At 46.1% G+C, this 21,818-nt stretch overlaps 1 protein-coding gene across 2 annotated transcripts in view; it reads right to left on the reverse strand.

Annotated features, from left to right (window-relative positions):
- EFNA3 (ephrin A3) overlaps positions 1 to 21,583 on the reverse strand; it is a 587,719-nt gene extending 566,136 nt beyond the window's left edge. The window contains exon 1 of one of the 2 annotated variants that reach the window (XM_069650154.1): positions 21,252 to 21,583. In XM_069650154.1, the coding sequence (XP_069506255.1) occupies positions 21,252 to 21,379 (128 nt within the window). In that variant the 5' untranslated portion in view covers positions 21,380 to 21,583. The remainder of the gene's footprint in view (positions 1 to 21,251) is intronic. The other variant, XM_069650155.1, reaches the window with a different exon arrangement.
- Positions 21,584 to 21,818: the final 235 nt, after the last annotated feature.

Here is a 21,818-nt window from a genome sequence, read left to right on the forward strand (position 1 = left end):
AAAGATAAAGAATTGGGTCTTTTTACAGAACCAACTGTTGGTGGAAGTAAACTAAATCAAGGCATTCCAAAATATCCACTACTTATTGTCCCCATGTGATGAATTCGACCATATGCATGGTGGACGTGGGCTCGCCTGGGCTTTTTTTAAAAAAAACATTTTTACGTAAACGGATGATGCAAGACCTGCCCCAGGAAAACGTATAGTGCTAATCCACACAAATGCACGGACCCTTGTGCTCCACTCCAGCATGGACACAACCTACAGGTACAGCCCGCCCTTGTTATAATTTAGTAGGAATATGAGAGGCGAGCACAATGTCATCCCAAGGAGGGGGAGGAAGCGTCGCCCCTTCCATGGTCAGCCTAATTCACTGAGAAGGGCTCCTAGGAACCACCGTGCTCCTTTGTTAGCCCTGCAGCTGGAGGGAGCGACTAACATACCAATAGAGTGCACTTCAAAACAGGCCCCCATGAGGCCTGGCTGCAGAGGATATAGGAGACAGGAAACCCAACAAGCCTTTCATATGTAACCTGAAGCCAGCTCCTGCCGCTCAGTATGGACAGGAAGTGCCAGAGGGTTTCTGAACCGGAAATCACTGAAGGAACCCGAGACATCTCGACCAGCACTTCAGATCAGCCGCCAATCAGCACGGAGATGACATTTCCAACCCAGAGTTCCCGTGAAGGTCAGTCTGTAGCCGGTCGCCAAGCTTCAGCTGCCGAACTGTCTTCCCATCGGATACCCACCGCCGACTATAGTCTTGAACTCTGTCACAGAAGCCTGAAAAGCACCCTGAAGCCAATTCAACGCTGTCGAGCACCAAGAACAACTACAGCAAGAGGCATATTGTGGTTCTGTCCCCCTAGTCCTTCCCAGGAGGTCCCTAGAGGCATTAAGACCCCTTCTTCCTTTTTGCTTAAGCCAAGAAACCTTTACAAACTATTGTAGTTATTAACCATACCAACTACCCTCCTGCCAGTATCCAGAGTGCATCCATTTTCCTTGTTAGAAACTGTCTGTTCTCTGCATTCCTATACAGGGTGGGTTGTATTTAGTAATGTTATTAGATGGTCTGTTGTGATAAAGCATTTGTATACAACCTTGACTGGACAATCCTTTTATCATTGGGTAATAATGGTATGTTTGCCATGTTGCAAATAACCAACGATCCACGACCTTTAGAAGAGATAAGCCTGCCGTTCTTTCCAAGTTACCAAAATTAGAGAAGGAGTTTTATAGGTTTATGCTTGTTTAATCCAATCTGTTTGGATCCATTCTGGTGCATTAGCAGTGTGAGGCCGATTGATGGTTTAGAAATCGATTCGCCCCTGGACCACCGGTACCCCAGAATTTGATTAATCACGCACCAGGTTTCATTAAATGGAAAAACAGCCCCCATAGCAACCTTGTGAAGCCTTACGAGTTTCTCGTCTTGAAAGTGAAGCCTGAATAAGGGTCAACAACACTCAAATATTTTAACTGGAATTGAAAAATAGTCCAATAATATAACGATTGGCTTCCAAGCTGGATTATCCAGATATCAGACCCTTACTGAAAACGAATTGTTCTACTGGGATATCGGGCATCCTATCCCAGCTATAGAAGCCAGAGAGCGTGCTGAAGTCATATGCCCTCATATTACGAATATATTCGTACTCTCAAGTTAAAAATAAAGCAGCCCTGGAACATGTCTCATTGAATTGTTATCATACAAGAGCAAGCTGCTTGTCTTGTCCTTTCAAGTTTCTGAAGAACGTTGTGGCGTCGCAAATGCAGGATTTAGCTGAAAATGAGGGGATACCGGACATGGTTCAGTCCTGCCTTCACCCTAAGCATGGGAAATATTGCCGCAGTGGTGGTCTGGGATGACACCTTGGGCCACGGAGACAAAGCAGCACTTGCCATTGATAATTCTGCTCTCTGTGGCATCCAACACTGTGCACCTTGATAAGCTTTCATCTGGCCCGGTCTCTCTTTTGCAGATGTTTTAAGTGAAATTGTGCAACTGTGGAATGATTCGCAGCCGGTGCTATTAGGGAAATACATCTCCACTTCAGCACTGGTCCAATGTGGGGTACCACAGAGGTCTCTTTTTCTGCCCAGGCTTGTTAACTTGTATCTGCGATTGCAGGTGGTGAAGAACTAAGCAATAACTTTTAAATGACATTCTCATACATACAATACACAGCCATATATGTGTGCTACCAGGGCCCAAAGAGACATTGCAGAGGTGCAATTGTTTACATAAAGCAAGATTAGAGGCCAGTTGTCCCATCCCACATGCCATGAAATCCAAGGGATCGAGTTTCCATGTCAAACATGAAGAAATGTTGCACACTTGACCTTGTTTTGTAAACTTGACAGACACAGGGGACCTCTTGTGAAGTTTGGGGCATGGATGGTACATTTGATCTCGTCCTCAGCCGTGACAACAGTTGTCACATGGATTAGCCTCATTCTGGTACACGTGGTAAGTCTCCCAAATAAACGGCCATTTGCAAAAGAATCATATGTACGTGAAATGCGCGAGTCCCATCAAAAATGCACAGATTTCCTGAGCTATGCGATACGTGGCTCTTCATATAGACCCCAGGAAAGTGAAGGATGTAGAGGAGTGGACCCGCCCTCCAGATGTCACGGTTGTGCAATGGTTCCTTGGGTTATCCAGCTACTATTGGCAATTAATACATAACTATAGCCCCCTATCAGCAGACATATCTATTGTGCAGGGGATCAATATTCTTCGGAGATCCAACTGCGGAGGCAGACTTACAAACACTCAAGAAGGGATTTTGTGACCACCCCGGTACTGAAACACTGGTAGGACATTCAGACTTTCATTATAGAAGTGGACGTCTTAGAACAGGCCATTTGGGCCGTTGTGCCATAGTGGAACTGGACATGAAGTTGGAATATCCAGTGGCCTATCATTCACACTAACCAATACCCAGCGAACGCAATTATGCAGTAATAAAAAAGGAATTACAGGTCACTTGAGGAATGAAGACATCACCTGAAAGAGAGCGGATGGGGGCTTTCCCTGTGGCAGCACAGAAAAACCATTGAAACCTGTAATACCCCAGTTTCTTGACCTGCAACAACAGCAGAGGCACAACAACCCGCTTCCCCACCCCCACCCTCACCCTCAACCCCACCCCGGTATTTTATCATCACGCATATCCCCCACCGACAGCTCTCAGAAACTGAAACCAGACACCTTGTCCAGTTCTGGAATACCAGCGAGCATTGTAGAGGAGGACACACAGCAAGGAGCTAAGGACTTAAAGTCTGCGTTGCTTTAAAAAAAAAAAATGTAAACAAAAAAGTTTTAAAAAATGTAAGACCCCAAAACAAAGGCCATTGTATTGCCACACCTACTAGAAACGCCACCATATCACTGAAATTCCATCATAACGGACTTTATAGTGGAATTACCAGAGTCCCAGGGGAAGAAATGAATTATGGTGGTTGTCGATTGTTTAGCAAAATGGCAGATTTGCTCCTGTTAACTGAAGTACCCAGTGCAACGCTGAAAGCCCACACATGTGAACACGATTCTACAGGTTTCACAGCCTCCACGGGAGGGGCGGGGGTTGAAACAAAAACAAAAAAAAGCGAGAAGCCTGGTTCAGATACCCATTACTTGGTGTCCTCCATACTCCACATCACCAAGGAAATGCAAGAGAAGCAAGCATCCAAGTAGGGGGTCATTTTGGCCATCCTCCAAAGTCTAACTCTCCATAACTTACCCCAAAAGCTGACCCATGTTACTGCAGCCCTTTTCATAACATCAGAGGTCTCTATTCTGTTGTATTTTAACTTCAAATACCAGTAGCCTGGCGGGTGCATCCGAAGTGTTATGTTCCCCCCACTCACGTGGCACATTCCTGACTCCTATAACCGTGCTGAACCAAAGCCTTTCCTGGTCCATTCGGGATTCTCCCATGTGGAAAGTGGGCTTGCATTTCTTCAGTAACTGAAAGTGCAATGTGCCCTATGATCGTACCTGGGAAACGTACCTACCCGATGATGCATCCCTCCATGTACAACAGTTTTACCCAAAATACATACCTTGAAAACAGAGGTCCCCTGCCTTCTCTTGGGTAGCGGGGAGAAGTGGTGGGGGTTGCAGAGGCAGAGGGTTGCAGTTCCTTCTTACCCAAAACACGGCACTGGTATCCACATTGATTTGAGACTGCAGTCGCCGGTGAGGGAACCAGCAAACACCTTTAAGAACTGCTGTGGATGCAGCCGTTTTGCCAGGACTGAAGGTGGAGGGGTTCTCTGGTGCCGCCTTCGACACGCACAGTACGTTGAGTTTTGCCTGCATCCATAGCAACACCTGTTCTGTGGCAGAACCTCTTTCTAGAAACCTGGGAAAAGTAAAGGAAGATGCAGAGCTAACCACTATGCATATCATCTTTCTAGTGCTCCAGTTTTTTGTTGGCTTTCCCAGAAGGGTTCCTCTTCGGCCTCTCTTGCATGTTGGCTCCAAAGATCTGCCTCGCCTCAGAATGTGACAACGTTGCAATACTCCATTTCAGTGCCTTCCACTGTCCTCACACCAGGACAATAAGGGATACTGCCGCGTGTTGTAAGTAATTGGTTCCGACGCGCCCCTGCATGCCACTGTGGTGGTGTAGAGGCTGAGTTCACTCATCTCATGTTGCCCTTTAAAACACTGTGGAATCATCAGAATCATTTAGAAGTTTGGGTACGCAGTGACATCAAGAAACAGCTCCACACAAGCTGGCTGAAATACAATCCATCCAAGATGATCAAGTTGTTGGGACCACTGTACCTGCTGAAGAACCACAATGCTCTTCCACCACCAATTAAACTGTTTGGAGCCTTCACCACCTATATGGCAAAAGGGAAAATGTACTGTGCTTAGAAAGCACATTTTACAGAGGAGCTCACAAATATGGGGCAGTAATGAAAAATGCTTTCTTTAGATTGCGCCCACCCTGTCAAGACTGTCCCTTTTCTCCCTAAAGAAGAGAATGAAATGGTTAGTGAACCCAAACGAGTTCTAAATGGGATCACCCGATTCAAGAACTCAGTGAATCCACAATATGGCAGTGCTGCTCGTTAACCATTTTTAGAAAGGGACTTGCCCACTCCCTACAGGGGCATCTAACTTTCAAAGGGCTTTCCCTTACCTAACCGTCAAGACCACCGTCTTCTCTGCCTGGCCAATGACATTACCCAAAATGTTGACTCTTGAAATTTTCAGTCGGGCAATCAAAAAGGGCTGGTCAGCCCAATGAAATATAAAGCCAGAGAAGACCGTAGAGTTGCAGGCCATACACCTCAACTTTGGACATCTTTAACTTGTGAAATTCGGGGAATAACCAAGCGTATGGCGTTTTGCAAAGCAATAATAATCATGCTTTTCTGATAAATGTTCTATTTTCTGTGGAGAGTGCATCAGCAAAAGCAGAGCTGGAAAAGAGAAATATCCTTAGCAATCCAATAGGCATAATTGACAGGCTAAATAGAAATATAAGTACAGAATTTACGTGTGGATTAAGGACCTTAAAACTAAACACTCCATTTATGTCAAGCACAACCATAGTTGGCAGAAAAACGAGGAACACAATTAAATCTCAATGATGCTGGATACATTTTAGGGTTTGAAACTGCCTTGTGGAGAGTCTGGACGTCTTAAAAACAAAGTTAGCAGGAGCTACTCCCCAGGCCAGCTGGTGCCTTACAAGCATGCATACGTGCCACTGCCTTTGAGTGTATGAGAATAGAAATAAAGAAGAATCACGATAATGGGCAAAAAGTTAAAGTGTACGTCTCATGTGGAAGTTAGATTTGTGATATGCTGCGTAATCGCTCCTGCCTCCTGGGCGATGCTGACACCAAGGACCTGGTTTTAGCTTCTGCTCATCTAAGCTTAATCTCAAAAAGAAGTGGTAAAGTTTTACATAACAGGTGCCTTGGCATTAAAATAGCACAAACATCAAGCCAATGTCACATAGCTTTAATGTTAGCGTATGCACGGCACACAAGGGTTCCATCTTTGTTTTTGAACGTAGGATGACAAACCATTGAAAGAACTGATGGAAAGACAACAGGGATGGCTAGCAAAGAACCCAGTCAAGGGCCCAACCACAGGCGGTTTTAAACTACATGAACATCCTACAGAAGCTGTAGTAAATGTTTTCATCTTTCAATGTAGTGCACCCCTTAGACAGGGGGCTCATTTTCAGGATGAAAAAAATATACCTTCAAGAGTGGTAGATACGAGTAAAGGACCCAAGTCGATTTAAATCATTCTCGGCGGAAAGGCCTATGAATATAGACTGCTACCAGGACTAGAGGTGGGCGAGCCTGGCAAGGCTCGGGCCGGCCCAGACTCAAACGGGGCTCCAGCCGAACCTCATCTTGGGCCAGTATCCCTGGATGCCACGGGCCCCCTACAGACCCCACCATGGCTGCCCAGTATCCACACAATTGGTGCTATAAAAATTAAATTAAATTAAAAAAAAAAAACCTTTCAAAAACAGCTCAGCCTACGATGTGTGCTGCAGGCCTGCCCACATACCACTCTCCGATACAAGACTTCCTGTCCCGCCCCCAGAAAACACGATTGGCTGTGGGCATAACAGGGAGTTACTCACTGCAGGAGACAGGCGTGCAGCAAGCCAGCAACAATGCATTAAGGTATGCCCCACTCTCAGCCCTATCTTCCTTTTTGGCATCCATTTACATTTTACCTGCGCTGCTCAGGCAAAATGAAAATATAAGGCCGAAATACGAAGAAAAAAACCCCAAAATCTGGCCCCGTATAAGCTTGGATGCCCTGAGGGCACCAGGGCTGCGTTTGTTTTCATGTTTGGCCATTTCTTTCCATTTTGACCGAGCCGCGCGGTCAAAATGGAAATAAATGGCCAAATATGAAACAAAATAAACGCGGCCCTGGTGCCTTGTTGGCACCCAAGCAGCCATCAGTGCCAAGTTTGCTTTTTTGTCCATATTTGGCCATTTTTTTTCCATTTTCCCTGCTCTGTGCGGGTAAAATGGAACAAAATGTCCTAATATGAAGAAAAAAAAACCTGGCCCGATGGCAGCTTTTATTTCTTTTCCTGGGGGAATGAGGGATTTCATGGGCTCGGCCCGTGGGGGGCTCCTAGAGCCAGGTCTGACTCCCAGGCTCCACCCTGACTTGGCACTGCCCAGGATATCCCTGGCTCCCTCAGCTCTAACCAGGACCTGATAAAAACACGGCGATAAGATCCAGGGCTCCACTTGGAGGTGGAAAGACTACGGCGTAGGGAGCAGCGTGAAAAACAATCCGGCTGAATCTGGGACCAAAAACACACTATTTCATTCTGACAACATGGAAAAGCAATCGGTGCGAGGCCTCGCCTACAATATGATACATGCTGTACAAAGACTCAAGCGCGTGTGAAGGAGAAGCAGCGAGATTTATCAAAGCGATGCAGAAAGAATTAACTCGGGACCACATGTGCCAACTTCCAAGACACAATGGTCACCTACGTGAATCGATAGGAGCCAAACTAAGTAAACATTGTATATTTTGATAGTATGATTAGTCTGGCATCATATCTTGTATCCGTCACTCTCCTCCGCCCCCCTTCATTGTTCAAAATTCTCGACTTTACCAGCTGCTCTATGCATCATGCACTATACTTTCTACCACCAGCTAAGGAGATTGGTAAGCTGAAATCTTAGAGAATTCCAGTTTCATACATGCAGGTTATAGGCTCAAACACCATCAGTTTTTATCTTTCCACGGTTGATAAAAGGATACGATATAGGCAATAACACATACTATTGCACAACCTGGAAACAAATGTCTGCCAAGATCACAAGTGGGCCAAGAGCTTGCACTTGGAACCAAATCTCGTACGTGAAGGTACTCTGCATCATCCTAGTTGGTCACTGGGCCGGAATTTTTTTCCGGTTCCGAGATCCGCCAAAAAGGGTCTCGTATCCGGGAAAACCGTTTGTGCCCATTAATGCAATTTATCTTGGGACTGGGTTTCGAACTGGAGTCATCTGGAAAAAAATCGAGTAATGTAGCCACTAGAACGTCTGGCTAGAACACTTGCAAATATGCCTGTCAGGATTGAACTCTGCAGGAAATACACAAGTACAGATTTGCAAAGATGTGCACTTTTATTAGTTGCTTGCAACATTAGAGGAAATGCTGTTTATTTATGACGGTGGTTCCGAGAAAAATCTCTGGAATCCCCCCAATTTACAACTCCTTCCCCTGCCCGCCAATTGTCCACCCCCTGAAACGCTGCACCCCCGACCCCCCTCTTCCCATGGCTGGTGGGATCCCACAGTTAGTGTACATTTCCAGAACTCGTATCTATGAAAGAAAAAGAACAAATCAGTAGATGCCAATGGGTATCTCAGGTTTGCACCTGCTACCATAAGCTTGGGTGGCAGCACCAGACACCGGAGAGAGATGCCTGCAACATCTCGGAGATGCCACTGAACAAACAGTTCATATATGCACCACTTCTGAATCAAGGCCGGCTGCAAATCTCAGATGCTCCTGAGAAGTTCCAGATATTGCACAAGGGCCCCAGTCCCAAAGTTTGCAACAGTCAACTGTTTTTAATTACCAGAATGTAAAGATTTGCGGTGCTGGTGTGACAATGTAGAGCAAAAAATAGCCCTTCTTAGATGTTAACCAGTCCTGTTCAAAGGGGCGACAAGGAACATCTTACTTCCCGCAAATGCTCCCATCTGTTAACTTTGGTTTGCTGTGTTCAGAGTAGTCTTTTTACATGCATCTCCACATGTTGAGATGATGGAGAAAAACAACAAAAAAAAAAAACTAAAAGCCATAAATGATCACGTGTTTGCCATTTCAACGAAAAAGTTATTGTTGAGACCTGAACATACCTGAGCTTACAGAGTACAGTAAAGTGAGTTCAAGCTGGTCAGAGTGCCAGCGGCATGCACAGCATGGCTAAACAGAGCCAAATCCAAGTTCCCCTAAATTAGAGCATTTATTTGTATTTTTAAAGCGCCATTTAAAGAATTAACTTTGTCAAGGCGCTCTATATCTTGATGGACTGAGAACGTGAAAGCAAGTCCAGCTGGACTCCAAGGGCGTTCGGTTACGCCATGGAACCAGGGACCAAGCAAGACACGCTTAAGGCTGTGAGGGGCACTGCAAGTTTCCCCAACAGCCTCCACTCAGCCCTGGGTGGCCTGTGCAAGTCCATCCTAAAAATCATTCAATCCTCGACTCGTCCAACTTTTCGGAAATCCTGCCACTTAGAAACGAACAAAAGCAATGGGAAATTTCAGACCACAAAGCGACTCAAATAACTACACTCTCAGGGCGTCGGCCATATTTCATAGACTCGCCTCGAAACACTTCATTTACACTGTGCAAAATCCTAGCGATCGCCTCCGGGACGTGCATCATATCGCACGAATGAACAGAATGTAAAACGGAGAAGTGCAGAAAACCCCGTATTTCCTCTGTTTGCGCCCTAAATGCGCCGCCCAAAAATGCTACACCCCATCACAGCCTTGCGACCGTGTAGGTATGGCCGGGGCGCCCATGGGGTTGCTAAGGCTCCGTACTGCCGAAAAGGCAACCCCACAATGAAGGCGCGCGCTTGCAGCATAGGATGTTGGTTCGATCCGGCGTCCTTTTCATAACTCACAAAAGTGCGGCAACAGCTCATAAGCGATATGCAGAGACGCGGGAGGGGGCCGGCATTCCGCCACCGCTCGCCCCCAAGAGCCCGCCCCTCACTCGCCACACAAAGGAGCGCCACAAAGGGAACGACGGCCAATGGTCGGGACACAATGGGCCTGTCAAAAAGACAGGGCTGACGGAGAGCGGACTTTTAATTACATTCTCCCCTAAACCCCGATAGGATCAGGAGAGCTCCGGGCGACAACTGTTCCCAAACAGAGCCCGATAGCATCTCCCCTGCGCTGCCCGGGTCATCCACAGAAGGTCAAAGGCAGGTGACAGCCTTGAGCGCGCCGATTATTAAGAAATGCACCAACCGGCGCCAAACGCCCCCTTACCAGCAATCCTCTACCTCGGATGACAGCTCAGCCCGTCTGCCTGGAAGTGGCATTTTAGGCACGCACACTCGCCTTTTCTTATTGCTACGCGTATTGCGCGTAACGTTGAAAATAGACTGGCAAAATAATTCGGTGCCATCCCAGTAGCCGAAAGACACGACAGACGCCCAACATAGAACAGCAAATATGCTGCAATTGTAAGAATACACGCAATAAAGTGACATGTCAGTGCCGGCGCTCATTTAATCACCTTCATACAGGAGGCAGTTTATTAGACCGTTTCTAGCGTCCACACTTGGCATCCGAGCGCCGCATCAAAACAAACGCACAAAAACACCGCATTATAATCGGTACAGTACAAGGGTGAGAAGGAGAGAGCATGCCGAGTACAATGCAACCATCCGATTGACTAGCGCGATTTAAAAAAAGGTACACAAAACACGCACTGGCAGAGCCAACAGATGCAGACATTTGCCAGCCACTACCACAATGGGACTGGAAGATGTCAGCTGGAAAATGGCGAGTGTCAGTGGCTGGCAAATGCCACAACTGTAGGCTTCGTCTACGCTTGCTTTTAAATTGACTTCAAACCAGAAAGATCTGAGGAGAGACATATTGCTTGCAAATCAAGACACGCTTGCTTAAGAACTTTTTATTACACCAGGATTTCGTTTATGGAGGCACCCAGAGTACTGCTTAGAAATAACACGGACATGCCCTCGGTAGTACAAAGGTTTATGTTAATGCGTTATAGAGATAGCTCAAAGATCCCAGGATGGGGCGTGTTGCGTTGCGAGGAGCATTTAGTGGGTGGGATTAGGTATACAGATTGCATGGCGCTAGGTAGTGGTCAATGGCCAAATGAAACCCACAGGTAGCGTGCCCTTCCTCGCATCTCATATCCCTCCCATCTGTATTCCAAAGCAGTAGTTTCAGCCTATACTTGGTGCTAAAGCTCCACCGAATAGCAAAACAAAAAAAATAATGTTAAAGCGATGACGCCCCCAAAGATGGTTGAAAAGAAAGCCAATACTGAACACCAGAAGAGTGGAAGCAGAGACCCCATAGATCCTTTTGTCCGGGGACAAAAACAGCATATGGATTTTGTATTCTGCCCAGAAGATGCACAGTAGTCCTGAAGTAAAAATGGATAAATATTGAAACCTGGCGATGGTAAGACAAACAAGGAAACTCACTTTGCACTTAACCTGTTGGGCCTCAGGAAACTATCCTAGCCGATGATTCTAAGGGGTAACATGATCTCAACATGTAAGGCTAGTCTCGACATACCAGCTGCAATTATTACAAATACCCAGGTATGCTCAATTACTAAAGTTTTGTGAGTGCTCGGAGCGAGAGAACGATGGTAAAGGGAACGTTATCCAAGGGAGGGCAGATCTTGGCAACAAGGTAGCGCACAAGATGGGCCCTCAGTGTTGACGTGAGTTTTAAAGAACAAGCTGGAATCAACAGCCTCCCAAATTATGAATTCCCCGAACTCACAAAGGGGCAGCTCCCCGCTCAGAGGGCCAGAACACGGGAAGATGATGGAGGCGGAAGGCAAAGACCGGAAGCAAGGCTGTAGACGTGCTGGCATTGCCACAAAGCCAGTTGTGCCATATCCAGCCCCTGAAAGCCAAGCATATGTACAAACCTGGCATCAGACCAATATTTACTGGGGAGATTAACATTTGAACGTCTTCAGCATACACGTGAATTATAAATCGCATCTTGGTGATGAAAAAGAGCCAACGAGAACATGCAGGCGTGGACAAGGAGTGGAGAGTGCAAGGAGTCCTGGGAACACCAAATAGCATCTCAAAAACCTTGCAACAGACCAAAGCAAGAGCAGCATGGCCAGTCCTTTAGGCAAGCAAAGTCTGTGGATCAATGGGGCCAAGCGCAGCTGAAAAGTCTAAAATGATAAAGACATCTGCAATGACAAAGTTCCTTAACCATAGCAGCTGTCAAGATGACATTCTGTTAGGAGAAAAGTTAAATTGTAAATAGTTTCAATGAATAACCAATATCGTTTTAAGTTGATAAGCTGACACTTCGCACTTTTTTTAAAAAAAATAATTGGTGCTTCAGTTTCTCCATATGTTAAGCAGAAATAAACGGACCAACCACTAAACTATTTTCTTCCACTTGGAAAATCCCTTCCAGGTCTTGGGTTTCAACAAAGCCTGCCTGAGTTATGGGCCCTTTACCTCTTTGGTAGTATGAGCGGGTTAATACACATCAGAGCCACTGTTCAATCTTCTGATATACCTGGAAAATGTTGAATCCATACCTGGCCGGTGACCGATGGAGCTCTTCAGACAAACCCATCAAGATAAAATCACCATCAAAGAAGAAGGTTGCAACTACATACATAAAGAGTGCCGAAAAGCCAAGAAGTAGAAATACCAGCAATGGTGCCCCAGAGGCAGCAAACAATGGAAGAAAAAAGCAAGACCCCCGTCCCCCTAGCTGGCCGGATTCTGGACTAGAATACCCAGCACATTCTTGATACTGGTGATAGATATCATGGTCTTGTTGCTTGTTTTTCAAGTCATTTGTCAGTAACTGTCCATCTTTATTGCCACGTTGGTACATTTTTGCAGAACTAGTTGATGGCTACTTTCCTTAGGAGGGACTGGGGGGGGCACTATTTATTTCTATTGTTTATTAGACAGATGGCAGTGCCTCACATCAAGCTTTTAAAGTAATACCATACTATTTAGGAATCGGTCGCACCATCTTCGTCTATGAAAGAGGCATTCAATTGACTAGATTAAGGGTCTTTCAAAAGATTAGTGCCCAGCCCCTTGCCAGTCCATGCCAGTGTATAAGGACATAAATATGGCAGCATAGTCTGTTAGCTGAGGCTTAAATGTTGCAATGTGGCCCTGAGAAAGCAAGGCAAACCCATGATAATATATGCAAGATTAATTATTATACCAGGGTGGTGTGGTGAGACAAGGACAGATAATGGAGTGGAAGACAAAGAATAAAGTGAAGCTCTTTGCGTTCCTTATACGCTGAAGGAGGTTTCTTCCCCAGACTACACATCCAACTGTGGATCCTCTATGGGAATACAGCTATCTGAATGTGGCCTGTGAGCACAAGAGGTTAGATGTGCTTTGGGGAATATGTGAGAAGTCAATTTGCTGAATCCTTCTATACATCTGCAGTAATAGCAGATGAGGCTACCAAGGAAAATGGCGTGCAGGTGGCCTCAGCATCGTGTTAATCTACATCTTTCAGGTGCTGTAATACCAGGACATTAATGATCCCCTCGACAAGGCCGGAGGCAGGACTACTTCAGGAGCGCAGCATTAGAGATTCTGTACACAACCAGCCCCATTGGAAAATATACACACACACACACACACACACACACACACACACACACACACACACACCCACACACCAGCAATCCTAACCTATACAAAACGGAGACAGGATTGTAATTATAACACGGGCCCTACATAGAATGGTTTACTCCCTCCTGCCAGAACGATAAGTGGCATTGAAGCAGCACGCCCTTAATAAATAACACCATGGGCCTGTAAGCATGTGCTGGCATGATCAGAGCAAGCACTGGTGCCCTGCAGGGGTCATTTTTACGAGCTTACTGCTTGGGTACTCAATCTGGCACATTTGGTTTTTAAATACATACACAACTGGAAAATAATTTCTTTTCTAGGCCGAATACAGTCTTCAGCCAATGAGTATGGTGTGAGCACGGGCTTGCTAACGCACAGCTACAACACTGTATGTACAAGTAATCCGAGAGAAACGGGGTGCTTGGGGACGTGGGGTCGATTCGAGGCCTTTCATGGCAAACGCGCGTTTGTGAATGTTAAATGCAAATCATGGGGCCGACTTCCTACGTCGAAATGTAAAAAAATCATCAGGCTGTAAAAAAGCCAATGTAAACGGAGAGGCAAGTTCGTGTTTGGCACAAGGCTGGATGATATAGGTTTATGCTGCAAACCACCAACATCTTCTTGCAGGGGCCATTCGCAAAGGAGAATTGCAATCGAAAGCAAGCACGCTCCTCACAAAAAAACGGCAGGAAGACATAAGTCCCTAGTTCGAAGAACATAATGCGACCAAGGATACTGGAAACCACTTTTCTCGGGCGAGCAGGCCCTTGCGAGGAAGCTGTACGAGAAAGACAGGTACACAGACAGTGTACATGTTAATACCGCCAGCCGTTCCGATCCATTTATTGGCAGCTAGCCGGTTTGGGATTCTGGGCCTTTAGTCATATCAGGGCACTACAGATCAGAGCAGAAGCCCATAGCAGTCACCAGCCCCACCATTCAGCACAGGCTTTTGTGCAATGTCTCAGCAGGCACACATACCCAAATAGAAGGATAGAGTAAACCATTAAATGTATTATAACACATCAGGTCATATTTAGGGTTTATTAAAGTGTTTTTTTAAAGTAGAATTTGTTTGTATAAAAACACTACTTTCCAGGATAAGACCTGCTGAATTGAGCACACAATTGACTTTACATAAAACAACCACCTTATGAAAACATTACCAGTAATTGCGGAGATAAGCCATGCGTGTGTGCAAAATACCACCACCAGTACAACTAATACCGTGCTGAACACCAGCAATGAACCAAGGGCCCTGCAAATGTAATTTAAGTGTGTTCGAAAATTAAGCAACAATAGGGAAGTAATACGAAAGAGAAAGAGAAAAAGAGATAGAGATTAGCACTTGGAACGTAAAAGTACCATTTTAAAGAACATGAAATTATTAAAAATCAGTGTATCTCATAAAGGCAAATCATCTGCCCAGCACAGTTCTTAAACTGTTCATAGAAGCGGGCAGCTCATGGGAGGTCTCAATGTTTTCTGCTGGGAAACTCCCCGTAAAAGTCAAAGATGATAGGGCCAGTTACTCTGCTTCCAGCACTGATGAACATCTCTTTTCCTCTGAAGGGGAGATATAAATCGCTCTTAATGTACCAATGAGATGATCCCGAGAAAGGTCTCCAAAACCATTATTGTACACATTCTTAATAACACTGTTACTAGACTAGAAACAGGTTCTCGTTCAAAGTTCTCGTCAAATAAAGCATGCATCTTTGTGCCAGATAATAAAAAGGAGTGGTTATGAAGGGGATTGGCAAGATTGATAGGGCATGGATTAATGCATGGATTAATAAACCAGGTCTGACTCGAAACCCATTGTTAGGACTTCAAGCTCCTATCCAAGATCATGTAGTCAGGAGGTTGCTTCCAAAATAATTTTTAAGAGTTGTCCATCATGGCAAATGCTAACATTTGAGACTCGAGCAACCATACATATTTATCAAAAGAAATAGCACACTGAAATGAACTGCGATAAAAGGAAAAGTAAACCATTAACTTTAAATGTCCATGTCCAAACTCACAGACGGCACATGGCGACGGCCTTGGAGGAGATCGTCAATGAACTCGCAGTGGAAAAACTAAATTCAAAGGGTCCTGGAATACACCTGCTAGGGGACAGTCCACTGGCGCATTGTTCTTGAAGAATATTCCTCTTCACACCCTCCTAGATCTGGACACACCTTCATGGAGTATCAGGACTTCACAATGTATTGCAGACAAGTAAGTGCAGGATTTACGATGCAGGTCTCAAGACTAGGATCTTTGTTGTACTATATAGATTTGCCTCATCCCCCCACCCACCCTTAACCCTAGGACACACTGGTTAAATGCCCAACACATCCTAAAGCAAAGTTCCAATAGCAGTTTCTATTGAGATTAGCAAGAAGGATCATGTGGCGCTAGTCCACACATAGGCAGGAAAGGATTGCAAATCTTTCATGCAAGCTTATAGAACAGTCACTTCCACGCCACTTAGCAGCAGGCTCTCGATCGCCACCCAATAATATGAATGGTCATATTTTCACCACACTAGTTCTTATAACAGGCTATCCTTGTAAGACGCATGTCAAGTTTAACTACACTGTCCCATTGCAAAGGTTCTGGTCCCTTTCAATTCCTTAATGCTACACTTCTGATGACACCCTCAAGGCAACTACTATTGGTACGTTTTCAATGCATAACTTATTGGATATATGTTCTCCAACGTGCTGGAAGGACCAAAGGCCATCATTTTTTGGGTTGAAAATTGAGACATGATACAAAAAAGTAGGTATGCCCGTGCCATACTGATGGTTTATCGTTTATACAGTGAACCTAGCCCAGAAGCAGCAGAGTGCCTTACAAATTATGAAAGCCAGTGCGGGTACTACATTTTTGGACAGAGCAGTACTGTTGGAAGAAGGGCGGTAAAACACGCGTTTAGTTGTATGATGTATTGATGGAAGAGCCAAGCGTTTAGTTTTTCCAGAACCGGAGAATGATGGGGCCATTCCCAACCCGCAGAGGGAGCTGGCACAACATCCCAACAAAAATGGGTTTAAAAGTCCTAAAAGCTACCACATTTTTTGTCAACTTTACGATTGGCAATTCTCACTGACCTCACCTTCTTAGCCCTCTCACTCTCCTTTGCAAAACTGTGTAAAATGGCAGCAGGCTCATAAAAGAAAGTATCTCCCTCTTTTATAAAACAGTATTTATTTTTAAAAGGCATGAATAACGTTAGCCAGCTTTTTCTCAACACAAGGGCGGCTGTCAGGCAGACTTGCATTCGGCAGTAGCCTGCCACCATCTCACTAAAGAATGAAAAACTCTCAGATGTAAGGAGCCCTTTCTCCCATCAACGAGAATCCCAAGACGCCCAGCTTCACAGCCACCATAGTAGGCCTATGTTCGTTACCATTGTGATCACTTCCAGGAAATCACTTCCAAGCATCTCATGCCCCACCTGGTCGGGCGGAAGGACCTTGCACTGCCCTCCCCAAACCTAGGAGGTCTGCTCCCCGTATTTCATAGCAACACAATCCAGCAGCATCTAAACACGGGTGCATCCTCGACCAAGGTTTTTGTGGGGATTATGGGGAACTGCTTCAACTCTGTTCTAATAGACACCGCCACATGGCCCTAGAAAGGAGGGACAACATAGCACAAAGAGCACGCCATTTCCAGTTACTAACAATTAATTCTTGCCGACGTTTTCCTAGGATACGTTGTAGCTCGGTACAAATAGCATACACACACACACACACACAGTCCTTCATCTAATAATGCACGTTCAATGCAAGACAGCCCTAAATCCGTGGCCCTGGAATGTCACGGTAAACCAGAGCACCTATTATGGTGCACTACTATAAGTACACCATTTTCAATCATGTTGCAAACATTGGAATAAGGATATCAGAAACCGCAATGCACTGATCCTACATTTACAAAAATGTTTTTTCCGTGAAGGTTTTGAACTAAAGTGCATTTAGATTGTGCAGAACTAGCTACTAGTGAAATCCACAAAAATTGCTGCCTTAAGAATTGGCCAAAAACAGCCAGAACTGCTCATTTAACAGATATAAAAAAAAATCCAAGCAAATTTCAAACTAAAAACAGATCATACGATGAGATGGGGGAAAACAAACAAAAAAAAAGACATTGCTGGAATAGCAACGCTTGCATGGAAGCAAAGGCGATCGTGAAATACGTGGCTCAATCTGCCACCTGCAGAGGATAATGTATTCAGTGTACACACACAAAAGAAAATAAGATGGAACAAAACAGCTCAGAGCTTTGAACTGGGTCCGGCATCACTGGCACAGCCACCCACTTCACAAGCTCACCACCCTTCAGCTTCCCGTGCGGGTCTGCACGGGAAGAGGCAAAGCCCGCTGCAGACCGGTTAGGACTTGTGTGAATCTACAGAGAATTTCAACATCATTTTCATTCAGTTAGGCAATCACCCGGACAGAGCAGCAGTGCGGGGGGCGAGGGGGTGGGCGAATGACTATGAAGTATTCCAGACGACTGCCTTATTTGGAAACCCACCTCCTTCCGGAATTGGTAGCCACACTAGGGGTGCCTAAATTCTGCCGCATCCGGAGAAAAAAATGGGAACTCAATGAATAGCTTTTTTTAATGGATTGCATTTTAAGTGACTGTGAGCATCCAGCACTAACATGCAAAGATCTACAACGCAAATGGCACTCCACTAATGAGCCAACAGCTGAATGTCTCCAAAAGACACATCCACCAACTAGTCGGCAAAGCACCACTGAACCCCGCTAGAGGGAGCGTGAAGAAAAATGTATGGTAAAAAATTAAATTATGCCAGAATTAATTTGCAGATTTATGTGAGCCTTAATTAGTAATTCCCTGCACCCAGAACCTAAAGCTGGCATCCATCATAACATTTTGCAACAGCCTGCTTAATGCAACCGCTCCCCCTTATTATACCAAAGCACCCAGATGATGGATGTTGCCGATGGAGGTGCAGGTGTTTTTTCGTCTTTGTTCCTTTTCTTTTCCCTGCTGGCTCAAATTTAGGGCCGCTGTTCGTTCCAAAAGCCAGCAAATCAACCCAAAATGAACACTAGGGAAAACAGGCAATAGAGCTCACAGCAGAGAAGTCCGATGTCGAACACGAAAGAGTGAGCAGCTAATTAGCCAATATTATGCAAATCCAACTCCTAAAATACAAAATATATTTAATACACATTTTTTTAATGTGCTTTTTGCCATGGAAAAACTTTATCAAGGGAAATACACAAACACACATTACTGCATCAAGGGGGACTGGGAGGTCCAAGTACGGAGACAGCATGGTTACTGCATTTTCCATTTACTTTTGGAAGAAACCGTAGATGTATGCAGAATCGCCGCAGACGATATGAGCATTCCAAGCACAGCTTAGCCACATATGCAGTAACAAGTGATCATCTGTCCCTTATTACGATCTTTCACATAACAGAGAAAACCATCTCTATCACAATTGGAAGGTTTGGGACAAAGGTAGTCAGTCTCAAGACCTCAAGAGGTTTGTTGACTGGGCACATGAATGCCCCTCTCCCTACCACTACCCAAGTATATCCTTGGCACCCGGATGTGGAGGAGATAGTCAATGGGTCAAGTCCAACATTGGAGGCGAATTAAGCGAAACGGCACATCAGTGCCTTTCAGGGCACTGACACTTCCTACAAAAGCTAGAAAGCATCACCTCAGAGCAACCTGTGATCTGCTTACCCCAACTAATGAGGTTCTTCACAACTACAAGAAACAGACATTCCCACCATCAGCTCCAAGAGGTTTTCCATCACTGATTACTCCTCGACAAAAACCAGTCAAACATGCAGTGCACAAATAAACAGCAATGCCAACTTCAGCAAAACGCCCCCTTGCCATCATGGAATGCCAGACTGCACAGACAACATCCACTCTGCACCCTTTCTTCGTAGAAGTGAAATGTGAGCATTTGCATGCACTTGTCTTAACATTGTCAAGTAAGCCTACACAGAACAATAAGGTGATGTCCAAAATCACCCACCTATGAGCTCTTCTCAAATTTATCACATTAATCCCCTACTTCCATTAAATGATTTTATGTTCTTCTTATCGATATTGTCAGATTCATTTTCCATCCAGAGGTCTCACCTTCCACTTCCAGCGTATCCAACCAATGGCCTCAGTTCGTATCCTCTAGTTCCAGCAGATCCTCACCCCAAAAAATCTTACATCCACTTGCATGAAATTTTACTCCACCCTCGGATCTTATTTGTGCCACTCATACAAGTCACCCAACTACCTAGAGTTCACATGCTCTGCTGCCGAGAGTCCTTAGGTTCGAAACCCTACCACTTATATGCCAATATCTTTATAGTCATAGCTCCAAAAGGAACTACTATACCACAATGCTGCCCCTTTTGCCCTTCAGTTGCCAGACAACTGCTTCTATTACCCTGCCACTGATCTCCCCACCTTAGCCAATACACGGGGAGGCAATACAAAGTAAGATGCTGCCAAATCACAGCTTACTTGCCCATGGAAGCCATTCAGGCCACCAATCACTGCGGTAAGAAGAAAGATGCTCCATTACAAACTAGTGAGATTATGTTCTGACACCAACACCCAACTTTTAAAACCAAACTGCCATAACCAGGAGTCATCCATAAACAGCAGTCCTGAGGCTGCTAACATAGGGCTGTACACCAAACTACACTGCTGATGTGCAAGGAAGTATGCACACCCCCCAGCGAGATGATGGCCAGAGGCATGTGAGCATGCCAATCGCTACCTCATGTGGAACAATATCAGTGAATGTGCCCAAGAGGCTCCACTATGTCAACAGGGGCAAACACAGCATTAGCCGCAAGCCCCCCCTGACCCACCCAACACTCCCACCAAAAAACTCTCCATAACATCCACAAGAGGGGAAAAAGAAGCCAGTCCAGAAGCCCTCAAATGTCAAACAGATCATCTGAAAGAGGTTGGGGCTAAATGGATTAAACTCATCTGCTTCACATTGATTACAGGTGTTTGAACTCAAATCCACGAAACCCCAAGGTTCTGCACCATTTACAGATCTGAGGCCACCCCGTGCCACTGTGGGATCTCACACACTCCTTCTCTTGCAGGTCTCATCCTATCTCATTCTGCAGGTCTAATTCGCTGATCTCCACGAATCCTCCTGCAAATATCGATACCGTTTCTCCCCCACTTCTGCATACAAAGTCCACTCTCTCCTCCTGCAGGTCCCAACAATTCCCTCTCTACATTCGCCCCCAGTTCCTAATCCCCAGAGTCTTCTCCCATAGCTCCAGGTTTTCCCTTCCAGTAGAACTCGCACCACCATCTTCTCTCCTCGAGTAGGTCTCATAGGCACTCTCTCCCCATGTAGCTCTCACATTCCCTCCTACTCTTGAAGGTTTCACTTCACTCCCCCCTAAGCGGGGGTCAACCATCAGTCTTCCCTCCTGCAAATTTTTGCGTGTCTTCTTTCCTTCTCTAGGTCACATCCAGCGCAGACGCTGCTCTTCAAGTCTCCCCCACTCCTCCTACAGCGCTCACCATCCCCTCTAACCCCGAGATAGTCCCACCTGACCCCCTTCCTGCAGCAGGTCCATCGTTCAACTCTCTACATCCCTCCCCCAAGTATTTTGAACTCGCCCTCGAAAACGATGTTTCATGCTCATTTTTTTTCACCTGCTGGACTACATCTCCCCTCCTTCAGGTATCTCATTCTGCGTGCTGGACCATCCCCCTGCAACACTCCCCCACCCCCCAGTGGTAGCTGGGGCTGTTCCAATGCACACTGCCCCTTGCAGAGTTCCCATCCCCCGCACTCACTGGTAGTTAGAGCTGTTCCAGTGCACGCTGTGCCGGTTGCACTGACTCCCCGGGAGCTGTGTGACCGTCACAGCCAAAGACAGGAGGGGCAGCAGGAGCAGCGGCACAGGGAGGGTCATGCTCGGCATCTGGGGGGGCTGAATGGCGGCGCTCACCGCCCGGCTGTGCCGCTCCCCACTCCTCTCCGAATGACTCTCCTCTGCCGGCTTCGGCTCCCCGGCTCTCCCTGTCCTCCTTCCCCGGCTCGAGCTCTCCTTTCCAGGATCCTCTGTCTAGTCGCTCCGCTCTCACCGCTGCCTCGCACCCGCTCGCACCGCGCGCTGCCGAGCTCTGAGGAACTAGCGCACCCCATTGGCTGCCGCCCCGCAACTCTTCCATTGGACGGTCAGGCCAGGTCGGCATCCACCAGCTGACGCCGATTGGACACAGGTTTCCCGCCCATGGGCGGTGCTTACCTGAGAGGTGACAGCCCCTGAGAGCTCGAGGCTCTCTAGTTCGTTACAACCTCCGTGGAGCAACACTGCGAGGCGCTACCAACGTGCACTTTCCACAGTATTGGGCACCAAC

The sequence above is a fragment of the Ambystoma mexicanum genome, chromosome 1p (genome assembly GCF_040938575.1).
Source record: "Ambystoma mexicanum isolate Mex_15411 chromosome 1p, UKY_AmexF1_1, whole genome shotgun sequence".
NCBI classification, from domain to species: Eukaryota; Metazoa; Chordata; class Amphibia; order Caudata; family Ambystomatidae; genus Ambystoma; species Ambystoma mexicanum.